Source organism: Xyrauchen texanus, chromosome 30 (assembly GCF_025860055.1).
Source record: "Xyrauchen texanus isolate HMW12.3.18 chromosome 30, RBS_HiC_50CHRs, whole genome shotgun sequence".
NCBI lineage: Eukaryota > Metazoa > Chordata > Actinopteri > Cypriniformes > Catostomidae > Xyrauchen > Xyrauchen texanus.
This window is the reverse complement of record NC_068305.1, coordinates 10,834,693-10,847,220: the sequence shown is the minus strand read 5'-3', so window position 1 is coordinate 10,847,220 and position 12,528 is coordinate 10,834,693. Positions and strand designations below refer to the sequence as shown.

General features: G+C 41.7%; 1 protein-coding gene across 4 annotated transcripts in view; it reads left to right on the top strand.

Annotated features, from left to right (window-relative positions):
- Window positions 1-12,528, top strand: part of LOC127624166 (YLP motif-containing protein 1-like) — a 63,438-nt gene that overhangs the window by 9,033 nt on the left and 41,877 nt on the right. For 3 of the 4 annotated variants that reach the window (XM_052098860.1, XM_052098859.1, XM_052098857.1), the window contains exons 4-9: window positions 2,846-3,396; window positions 3,475-5,541; window positions 5,655-5,781; window positions 5,891-6,053; window positions 6,129-6,221; window positions 6,312-6,471. In XM_052098860.1, the coding sequence (XP_051954820.1) occupies window positions 2,846-3,396; window positions 3,475-5,541; window positions 5,655-5,781; window positions 5,891-6,053; window positions 6,129-6,221; window positions 6,312-6,471 (3,161 nt within the window). The remainder of the gene's footprint in view (window positions 1-2,845; window positions 3,397-3,474; window positions 5,542-5,654; window positions 5,782-5,890; window positions 6,054-6,128; window positions 6,222-6,311; window positions 6,472-12,528) is intronic. The other variant, XM_052098858.1, reaches the window with a different exon arrangement.

Genomic DNA, 12,528 nt, shown 5'->3' with positions numbered 1-12,528 from the left:
CAATATTCTGTTTGTCACATGTCTGTGAAACTTGTTCAGTGTATGTCTTAATTGTTGAATCTTTTTATGTTTATACAAATATTTACACATGTTAATTTCGCTGATTATTTTTTTAACTTGGTCTCAAAGAACTTGCTTTAAATAAATTAATTATTCAGTTTCTTACAGATAATTAAATAATTCAGTTTCTTACAGATAGTTAATGTGTAGACACATTTTTACAGGTATTAATCATGGATACAAGAAAATGTCTACAAGCCATAAACATGCTGCAATTAAATGTCGGGTGCAATAAAATTGGCAGATTCAATTCGGATCAAATTTTATGGACCTAACCACACCTGGAGTCAGAAGTCGAATCCAGGGTGTACTATGTGACTCCAGTCAAGCTTGCTAGGGTGGGTAGAGTCACGTTGGGTTCTCTCTCTCGGTGGGGCTTGTGGTGAGTTGTGTGTGGATGCCACAGAGAGGAGCGTGAGCCTCCACATGTGCCATGTCTCCACGGTAACATGCTCAACAGGCCACATGATAAGATGTGTGGATTGACTGTCTCAGACGCGAAGGCAACTCCACCACCAGTAGTCACTACGCCACCATGACGACCTAGAGCGCATTGGGAATTGGGGCAAAAAGGGGAGAATTTCTTTTTTAATTATGTGTACATTGCCAGTGCTTTATTTGACACTATACATACGGACCCCGTTCACACCTGTTATTAAGATGCGTCTAGGGCGATTCGATCTCCAGGGTTGGGTTGTAATGGAATACATATAACAGCGTTACATATTAACTGTGTATTCAGAATACAGTTACTTTATAACATTTTGGTTGATAACGTATCTCATAATCTCTCCTATATTCTTTAAACAAAAATTATTGTCAATCAAGTGTGAAACTTGATTGTTTTTCTGAATGGCACAAATGCGTATTTTAGCTCTCATCTCCAGATCAGCAGCAGCGTGTAACTGCAGTGTTGCCAGGGTTTCATGCATAATTAGGCTAATTTAAAAACACAATCGCAGGTTAAAATCAAAGAATTACAGGTTGTGTTTTTGGGATACTTTAAAATGGACCATGGTAACCAAAAGGTCTGATAGTAGGCACTAAAGAATAGAAATACAACAAATGTTTCATGTATAATGATTCCTGGATTCAATATGTGGCAACCACACCGGCTCATCTTAACAATTAGAACGCTGTCAGCTGTGCAGCAGTATAACTACAGTCGGCAACGTTATTTCCACAAATATAACATTTGCACGCATGATATGTTGTTTCCACCGTTGTTGCTGTGTAAATACATTTATGCAGCATTCTGTAAATACGGACGGCACATGATAAGCATTTGGAGTCACAACCACATCAGAAACTTACAGAAATGTTGAGAAATTGCAATTATTAATGACAATAATATTATTAGGTAAAATATGGAAGTAGCCTAATGCAAATACTGAAAGAGGGAAACAGACGTGAAGTAGATCTGAGTCCAAGCGTCAAGAGAAAAACCATGTAAATAACTACTGTAAAATGTGTGACTTATAGACATGAGTAAAAGACTCAAAAGCACACAAAATAAAAGTGTTGGTAATAAATAATGGAAATATTAATAAATATGGAAACATGCAAGCAAGCCTAGTTAAAACTAATTAATATACTACTTGTTGTTACATGATGTCACCACTTTATGGCATCCAGTTATCTCGAAAGTAAATACAGTTTATTTGCATTTCTTATCTAATTTTGTGTCAAAAATGTATTATTCTTTGTCAGTCCAATCTAATAATGGGTTAAGAAAGATGGGAAAAGCATGAAAAAATGGTGCAATATTTCTCCCAGATGCAGCTGAAATGTAGCACAAAAGCAACATTTAGAGTACAATTGTCCGTTATTTTAGTGGATTACTTGTTTTAGCCTGAGCTGCAGATGTTTGTGCTTCTCATAAGTGTCCATGCATGTTGATTTCAAACACACTGAAGAAGATCCATTAAGTTGTCATGTTTGTGTTTGTATCAGCATTTTAAAATGTTCCAATCGGACGGTTGTTTCCTTTTAAAGCCGCTCATAACAGGTAGCGCAGCGGTTGATTGACAGGCGAGGGTTGGTGCTTCACTGCTGTCCGAGATGCATTTAGGACAGATTAGCATTACACCTCAAATGCAACAAGGTCACATGTTTATTATTTTTTTTTTTACCACTTTTCTATGTGGTTTTTGTCATCTGATCACAAAACGTTTTTGACCCCGTTTAGACCTGCTATCGGTCTCTCTCTCTCCCGCACGACACCCTGCAGTCGACCTTTATACCTCGGAGGCTTGATTAGCCTAATACGGGACCGGGTGCGTAGGATCACGACCCGGCCCCGCCCTCCGCCCTGCCACACTGTATTTAGCGCTGACCTCATGTAATCAGATCACCAAAAATCACAACTTAATACCAGGTGTAAACGGGATATAATACAAACTGAATTCTTTAAATTGCTAAAGTTTGTAAATTTACTACATTGTGATATAATATTTTGGTCCTATCACCCACCCCTACCGTACAGTAAATCTACTTCTGTGTTTATTATATCTGGGACATGCTTAAACAGTCAACTATTATTCACAGAAATGAACACTATACAATTTCCAGTAATAACATTTTTTATTTTAATAAATAAGATAAACTATTAAAAACTTAACACTGTAATGACGTTCTAACTTTTTATCAAAGTTTCTTTTTAACCACAGTTTATCTAAAGCTTTATCAAAGTTCATCACACACAAAATAATGCAATCAGAAATTACAAAATAGTGTTCTGGTGTTATTTAATTGAATTAAGATTCTTTAATTATATCCCCTGCAGACAATGCCCTTGGACATGCAGTTGCAACACTATGAAATGCAACAACAACGGTTTGCTCCATTGTTCCAAGAATGGGACAAGCACTTTAATTTGTGGTTGGAACAGTTTCAGTCTTACCCACACAAAGACCAGCTACAGGATTATGAAGCCCAGTGGAGGCAATGGCAAGAGCAAATGAATTCAACTTCAACTCATTTGCAAGAGAGAGTCACAACTCTTAGAGCCATGCAGCATCAGTATGGTACTGGCCCTTCTTATGGAGGAATGATGGGACAATATGGGCAGCATAGACTCCATGGACCAGATAGAAACATGCATTTAACCAGTCCAGGGGTTCCATCTATGCCTCCGCCAGTTAACATGAATGCCATATCGGAACCTTCTCCACAAGTTCCTCCACCTTCTGGACCAGGTATTCCACAAAGGCCATCATCTTCAAATGCTGCGGAAACCTACCCAGCTTCTGGTCCAGATTCTGTCTCTGAGAAATGCAAAACTGCTGGACCAACCGGACCAGGAGTTAGACCTTGCGGAAGATTTGATGGCCCAAGGTAACACTTTAAAAATAAGGATTATTCAGGTAACTCATCTCTCTAGAGCTAGATTACTGTATTTATTTATTTTTTCAGGTTTGATGGTCCCAGAGGCCCACGCTTTGAACAGCCACCACAGCAACATTTTAGTGGACCACCTAGATTTGACAATAGCCAACGATTTTGCCGACCTCCCAGAGGTAATCCTCTGCAACCAGGTGCTCCAGCAAGACTTGAGAATCCCCCTTTGCAGAATCCACCCCCATGCTTCGAAAGATCCCCTGCTCCACCACAAAAACCAGGGTTTGGCCCGCAATCCAGTCTTGGCACTGGCAGTCAAACATCTAAACCTGTTGCACCACTGGATCCTCCATCTCAAACAGGTTCAGAAAAAAACAAAATGCCCCAAGATCAAATCAACAAAAAAGACTGTGATTCTACTGCCCACTTACTGACAGATGACATATTGGACTCAGAGGATGGATTTTTTCTTCAGAATGGACCCATTCCTCAAACGAAAGATAAGAAACCTGATAATGCCTCTGCAGAGATTGCTAAGCAGAAGATCACAGCAGATTCAAGTAAAACATCCTTACCTGTGGAAATTCCGAAAAGCACCAACAAAAATTCGCAGAATTCTGTCTCGCAGCCTTCTAAAAGTGGTCAACCGACTAATGGGCCACCACAACAAACAAAGCCTCCTCAGTGTGATCAGTTTAAACCTGATACACCTAAAGAGCTTCCTAGGGGCCCACAGGTGAATCAGATGGGGACGCCGCATGCCACACTAGGGAGGGGAAGAGGCCAAGGGCCAGTGCCTCTCAGAGGCAGGGGGCGTGGACGTGCTCGAGGACAGTTTGGAGGGCCAATGGGCGATCCCACCTGCCAACGAGAAATTATGGAGGATGTTTTCTATGACAAGCCAGCACCAGATGACATTAGTCACGTAGTGGACCACGATTTGGCCTGGAGAGATCCCTCTCTAGATGAGTCTGGAGAAATGGATGACCAGGGAACCCCTGATGAGATGTGGCATCCAGAGGAGCACCACTTCCCAGAAGAGCACTATGAAAAACCTGGAACTCGAAGACCTCCAATGGGTCACAGGGAGCACCCACAGAGTGCCCATCTGGAAGAACACTGGGAAGAACCACAGGATTACTGGGAGGAAGAAGATCCCTACTGGGCAGAGAGACCTCTCATGCACGATAAACCACCTTTTCCTCCAGATGGCCCCAGAAGACCCCCTTTCCATCCTCGATTTATGCCTCATGGTCCAAGACGCCCACCTCCTCCTGGGAGTATGAACCCACATGGTCCTCCACACATGGTTCGTGGGGGTATGGGACCACGATTCAGGCGTGGTGGCCCATGGGGACCACCACCACGTCATGAAATGAGACTCCCACCTCCCCCACACGAAATCTTGGATAGGGAACCAGGCTATGAAGATGAAATGGACAGAGAACCTGAATGGCCACATCACCATGGGAGAGAACTTAGACATCCTCCTTTACCTCCCCATGAAATAACAGAGAGAGAGATAAGAAGACCACCAATGAGGCCACCAATTCCAAGTGACCAGTGTCATAGACCGCCACCCCATGAAGAAGGAATGTATGAAGAGGAATACCCATATGGTCCAGAGGATGATGGATACAGAAGGCCAGCTCATGAATATCATCCAGATTATGAACAAGATGATGAATATTACCATTCTCGCAAAGAATGGGGCAGGGAGCATCCTGATGTAGACTATCCACCACACGCCCCACCAGAGCACATTAGAGCGGATCGTTGGGTTGAGGAAAGAGAAAGATCATTTGTATATGAGGATAGATATAGAGAGGAGCGAAGAGGACCTGGTTACCCTGATAGTCCACCTTATCGAGAACGAGATAGGGAGCCTCCATACCACTCTCGTTCTGATTGGGAAAGGCCACCACCTCCACCCCTACCAGAGAGAGGTTACTCTCATCGAGGTGGTGAAACTGAGTCCCATTATGAAAGGAACCCAGAGTCCTTTCCTGGCCTGGTACCACCTCAAGGACCAGATGCCCCACTTGAGCATTCTTCACCCGATGCGTCTAAAACTGTACTTGCTCTTTCTCAAAGGCAACATGAGATCATCCTCAAAGCTGCCCAGGAGCTGAAAATGATAAGGTAATTGGATTTTCTCAACTGTGTTTAAATGTTATAACATCATGCTGCAGTTGGCTGAGATTTTATAAAATGACACGTAAACATGGATGATATAATGGCATATTTGCTCATAGAGAGTTGCAGGAAAGCAAAAAGGCTTTGGGAGAAGCAGCCATCCCAGAGTCAGCTGGGCTGCCTCCAGAACTTCCCCATGGTATTCTTGGATTGGAAATTCCACCTGAGGTTAAAAGTGCTCTTCAGGTATGCCAACCATGGGTTTATAATTACGATCCTTGAATCAGATGCAGATGTTCAATAGTGCAGTAGAATATTGTGAAAAAGCTATTGACTTCACCATTTCTCCCTAAAGGCTACCAATTTATTGTCAGAAACGGGACAGAGTCTTCCTTCTCAACTTTTGGAAGCTGGTTTGCCCCATTCAAATCAAACTTCAGACTTCCTTCATACGTCCTCAACACCTGCCCCTAAACCCTCATTCATTGCTAAGACAGTGGACTATGGACATGGTCGTGGTAAGTATATTCTGCCTCTCAGGTGACGTTATTAGAAATGTATCTAGTCAGACTACATTTTGTTTTTATATTTAGCAGATGGAGGCACAACAGTGGAAAGGATTTCCTATGGAGAGAGAATAGTGTTGAGGCCTGGACCCGTGCCATCTGAGCGACCTTATGAGAAAGGTTGGTTCTCTTCCATGAAATGAAATAATTTTGTTTTAGTTTATCTATTTTTTTCTTTATGTCTGATGAGCTTCTCTCCTCCTTTGTTAGAGCTGCTTGGCCGAGACCCATACTATGAAAGAAAAAATGACCCATATGCAATACCCAGAGACTATGACAGGGAATGGGAAAGAGATCCATACAGGGAGAAGTCACCCCTGGATTATGAAAGAGAGAGATATGAAAGAGACCGTTACCTTCGAGATGAACGGTATGTACAACTGCTGCTGCACCCATTTGTCACTGTTACTTTAAATGACAGTTAATTTAAATTCACATAATTTCATTAAGTTCATTACTAACAAGAAAGTAGAGCTCGACCGAAAATGGAATTCACTAACATTCAGGGAACATACACCATAACCGTGTGTACACACAATTTTGTGTGTATAATCCTTTTCATGCACAATGTTTGATTTATCAAGTTTGCACTACAATTTATTTCAAATTTGTAATACATTTGAAACCAACAAAAACCACTTGTATGCAAAAAACATTTCAGAAATAATTTCTGTCTTCAGAGTAACAAAAATTAGAATCAGAATCAGAAAAAGCTTTGCCAAGTATGTTTTTTTTTACGCATACAAGGAATTTGTTTTGGTGTTGTAGGCGCGTGTCACACATTCTCTAAATATAAAAACAAGTATTAAAATGTAAGCAATATAAATATGTCCACACAGTATATATTAAAAGTAAGAATAAAAATAAACGAGCAGCAGAGTAAGTACAGTGGCATGTAGAGCCAGAGGTGGAGTGTGGAGAGTGTCAGGGTGGGTACCGGGCCTTGTTGATAAGGCAAGTGGCAGATGGGAAGAAATTGTTCTTGTGGCGTGATGTTTTTGTCCTGATGGACCTCAGCCTTCTGCCAGAGGGGAGTGTCTCAAAGAGATTGTGGCCGGGGTGGGAGAGATCAGCCACAATCTTTCCAGCACGCTTCAGGGTCCTGGAGGCGTACAGGTCCTGGAGCGGCGGCAGATTGCAGCCAATCACCTTCTCTGCAGACCGGATGACACGCTGCAGTCTGCCCTTGTCCTTGGCAGTAGTAGCAGCATACCAGATAGTGATGGAGGATGTGAGGATGACTCGATGATGGCTGTGTAGAAGTAACAAAAATTCTGTGTTTTAGCTCAAGTAGGGATTAGTTCTGTCCATGTGTGCTCCTTGAACAGTGCACAAAAAGCTTAATTCTTCATGGTTTTAGCATGTTGTGCGCTCTCTACGATCCATTGAAAGTCAGCCTCCGATCATATCTGTCAGCTGCAGCGGTGGCAAGCTGGGTGTACCTCTCACACTTACTGTATCAGACCCAAAACTATCCAGGTTTTGCCAACATGGTTTGCCTTGTGACTCATTAGAATGTCTGCCCTACCAAATTTCGAAGATATTTTAGGTGCCAACCATAATGACCACGGGTAGCGGGAATCGGGGTTCAATTATGGAGAGCCTGATAAAGGGCTGCCACATCCAAGGAATGCAGCAGTCATGCTAATAATTTTTTTCTGTACAGATTATTACATCTGTACCTGACGAAGAGGCACTGATAAATGCTACTACACACACAGCACTCCAAGCACACTTTCATTTGATCCATTTATAATTGATTTGCTGTACTGCAGTAGTCATAGGGGACATGAACCCCCAGTTCTGCCATGAATGCCAGTGCTTTGTAGAGATCATCGGTCCTTTCACATCTTCAGAATGATTGTCAGAGAATGGTCTCCTCCTGTGAGTACAACGACCTCTGCAGCGGGAATAACTTCTTCCAGCATAAGTCCATCCATAAGAAGACATGGCGCTCACTGGACGGATGCACTCAACGAGATCGACCACATGTGCATTAGCCGGCAGGGGAGGACGTTCCTGCAGGACGTCAGAGTATTCCGAGTGGACGATGTGGGGTCGGACCACTACCTGGTCCGGATAAACCTTAAGCTCAAGCTGCGGCCCCATGGAAGAAGACCCGAGACCATCCGACCGCTCATGATAAGCTTAAAAACCAGGACATTGCAGCTGCCTTTGCCCTTCAGCTTCGAAACCAGTTCGAGGCCCTGGCTGATACAGCAGAGGTTGAGTCACAATGGTATGGCTTCAAGGAGGGTGACAGCCTGCGCACAGGAAGTGATCGTTTGGCGTGATCAGGCTAAGAACATGTTCTGCGACATGGCAGCGACGGCACGGGTATATGCTGAACTAGAAATGAAAACATTTCTTGTTAAGGTTTGGATTTTGTGTGCCCAGTAAGCAAAATACATGTCCTTTGCCAGTCACATGCCTGTTTAATTGATGAACTGCACTACTTGTGGTTGTTTTCAGAGATGGTAACAGACATTTTATACTTGTGCTACAATTGTGTGGCCTGTGCTACAAAACCTTTCAACCTTTGTAGCACCAGTGCTATGTGCAAAAAAAGTTAAAGTACTGCTCTGTTTTTGGAGAAATATCCTCTGGTCTGATGAAACAAAAATTAATCTGTTTGCAGGAAATCAGGTGAGGCTTGCAAGCTGAATAACACCAGGCCTAAAGACCTGAATCATTTACACCAGTTCTGTCTGGAGGAATGGGCAAAAATTCCAGCAACTTATTGTGAGAAGCTTGTGGAATGCTACCCAAAACATTTGACCCAAGTTAAACAATTTAAATGCAATGCTACCAATTGCAAACAAAGTTCTGAACCACTGGGAATGTGATGAAAGAAATAAAAGCTGGAATAAATAATGATCTCTACTATTATTGTAACTGTCTACAATTAAATGTCAGGAATTGTGAAAAACTGAGTTTAAAGGGGCCCTATTGGGATTTTACATTTCCTTTAGTGTGTAACATAGCTCTTTGTGCATGTAAAAGACTGCAAAGTTACAAAGCACAAAGTCCAAGCAAAAAGGAGTTATTCTCTCCCACAGAAAATGCTGCTCAAGAACTACATGAAACAGCTGGTTTGTAATAATTTCTTCCGTAAAGTATCTACATCAATATGTAACACATTTGCATAATGCCCGCCTAAGGGCTACTTTGGCCGGCCCTCAAACTAACTTGGTTATAGCAGAGACCAGGATGAGTTGGGTTAGTGTTGTCGCCATGTCGAGAAAATGCAGTTTTCACTGCAAAAGCAAAACCTCCAAAGGCAGACGAACTGAAGTATCAGTGGTTAAAATTTATTTTTACCACAATTCCTCAGCAGTACATCCACAACCAATTCCGGATTTTCAAGTCGGTTACCCCTGAATCATGGTGCAGTTCCCACTTTGTTGGGGCAATATGGTGCTTCAGGATCACAACCTGTATGTATGCTTGATTATTTGTGGATTTATCTGCTACCGAGAGTTCAAATGCAGAGTTTGTGTTGTAGTGTACACCCAGTGCACAGCTGTAGGCCTCTGCTAACCTGCTAGCTAATGTTATTGTGTTGAAATAGTTTTACTTATCAGCTGCGGGCCCACTTTTACCTACGATTGTGTAGAATTATGCAGGTTGTCGTCGTTCTTAATATCATGAATGGTGATCAAGTGTGGAGCTGGATTTATTTTTACAAACTGTCATTTTACATCTGCAATCCGCGTTAGTGCTCGGCAAACTTGCAGTGTAATGTTATTGTTTTGGTAAGTGTTAACTATTCAGCTGTGGGCTGGCTTTTACCTAAAACCGTAACAAAATGGTCAACCTCAAGAGTATTATATAATGTATAATTACAGGCTGTAATGTTATGGCCGCTATCGGGTAGTCCACGGCAAACCTGCTCACTAACAGGGAGTAAGCCTCTGTTCTCCGTTCATATCTTGGGCAAAATTGTTTTGGCTACACCCATTCAAGCAAAAGATGACTAAATTAGATGCACTACATGTCTTTTACTTGAAGCTTTGTTAGGTTCACAATAATCAACAGTGTACTTGTAAGAAAGCTACTAAATTAAAACTTACCTCTGTGAAACGTGATATTTGAAGACCAAATTCCGTATGCACCTTATTGATGACGCATACTTTATAAAGGTAGGCAGATGAGCCCATAATCTGAACGCAATGTGCAAAGTTACACACTAAGCATTTTCCCCACATATCAAACTGTCAAAAAGAAAACACTTTCTGTGACTTAATGTACTAAGATTTCGTTCGTATTCTGGGCTTTGTGGGTGTAACAGTTAAAAGATGTGTGGGAACAGGCTGAACAGTAAACGTAAGGTTTAATGATATATACACTGGTGGCCAGAAGTTTGGAATAGTCTACAGATTTTGCTTTTATGGAAAGAAAATGGTGCTTTTATTCACCAAAGTGGCATTCAACTGATCACAATGTATAGTCAGGACATTAATAATGTGAAACATTACTATTACTTGTATTTCAAAGAGTTCTCATGAAAAAAATCCTCCATGTGCAGCAATGAAAACTTGGCAGATTGTTGGAATTCTAGCTGTCAGTTTGTCCAGATACTCGGGCAACATTTCACCCCAGCACTTGCCATTGATGTGGCTGTATTTTCGGGCACTTCTCATGCACCTTACAGTCTAGCTGATCCCACAAAAGCTCAATGGGGTTAAGATCCATAACACTCTTTTCCAATTATCTGTTGTCCAATGTCTGTGTTTCTTTGCCCACTCTAACATTTTCTTTTTGTTTTTCTGTTTCAAAAGTGGCTTTTTCTTCGCAATTCTTCCCATAAGGCCTGCACCCCTGAGTCCTCTCTTTACTGTTGTACATTAAACTGGTGTTCAGTGGATAGAATTCAATGAAGCTGTCAACTGAGGACATGTGAGGTGTTTATTTCTCAAACTAGAGACTCTGATGTACTTGTCCTCTTGTTTAGTTGTACATCTGGCCTTCCACATCTCTTTCTGTTCTTGTTAGAGCCAGTTGTCCTTTGTCTTTGAAGACTGTAGTGTACACTGTTGTATGAAATCTTCATTTCTTTTGGCATTTTCAAGCATTGTACAGCCTGCATTCCTCAAAACAATGATTGACTGATGAGTTTCAGGAGAAAACTGTTTCTTTTTTGCCATTTTTGACATGTAATATTGACCTTAAGACACGTCAGTCTATTGCATACTGTGGCAACTCAAAAACAGACAATATTGCTTCATTTAACAAACCAAATAGCTTTCAACTGTGTTTGATATAATGGCAAGGGATTTTTCTTGTACCAAATTAGCAATTTAGTGTCATTACTCAAGGATATGGAGTGATGGTGTTTTTTTACATCAGTATTGTCCTGACTATACTTTGACCATTTTGTTGAATTAAAGCACCAATTTCCTTCCGAAAGAGCAAAATCTGTACATTTATTCCAAAAATTTGGTCACCAGTGTAACTCAACATAAAACACTGTATCTCTCTCTCTCCCCCGAACTGGCAACTCCAGCTCCCCTTATCTTGCTGATCAGCTGATTCAGTGCTGGCCGTACACCCTATCGGCTCTCCATGCCCCCCTCCTCATCACAGTGAATTTTGGGTTGTGCATATAAGCTGACATACTTTCTGTAACAGCTTTGGCTTTTTTTTTAAGTCTGTGGTTTTGACTGCACCCAGCAGCTAAACAAATTTTCATAAATACATTTGAGCGCATAAGACGCAAAAAAGACGCTGAAAAGCAAACCCTTTGGTTGTGACACTGAAATGTGTTTTATAGTTAATAAAATGTCTGTGTGTTGTCAAGCCGGTCCCACCTTCCTCCTTTCCCATCCTTAAATAGTTAGCAATAGTAGGTTAGTCCGGATGGCGCCCCGGCCTGAATCGGGAGGGGGAGGATTATGACGAGGAGGAGGGTGTGGCCGGGCCGAGTCAACTGATCAACGGGAGAGCGAGATAAATGGGACCAAAAGATGCCAGTTCGAGAGAGAGATACACGTGGCCGCTGTATGTGTCTTATTTTGTATGTTGTTTTAAGCTGAGTTTGTCATTAAAAGTTTTGTTGACTGCTCAGCCAGTTCCCACCTCCTCCTTGCCCATCCCTACCCATTACAAAATGGTTTTGCTGAATGGAAATACATGCCTGATTTTGAATTCATAACATGTATACATTACAAAACAAAGGAAATAGCAATCAAATGTAAGTTATGCGCTGGAGCGAAACAATTCTTAAGCGCATGGAACAGCACAAGCCCTTTTTCAGTGCACCTGATGCAGAAACCGCTTCACTATAAACTGTATGCTTATTTTTATCTTCTTTGAAGTGTTTATTAAGTGCTCTCGTGTGCCGGACATCTTGTCTTTTTCAAACAAGTTATGTAACACTTTCTTACCGGTCTGTAAAGTCACTTACGGACCTTCGTGCTAATATCCA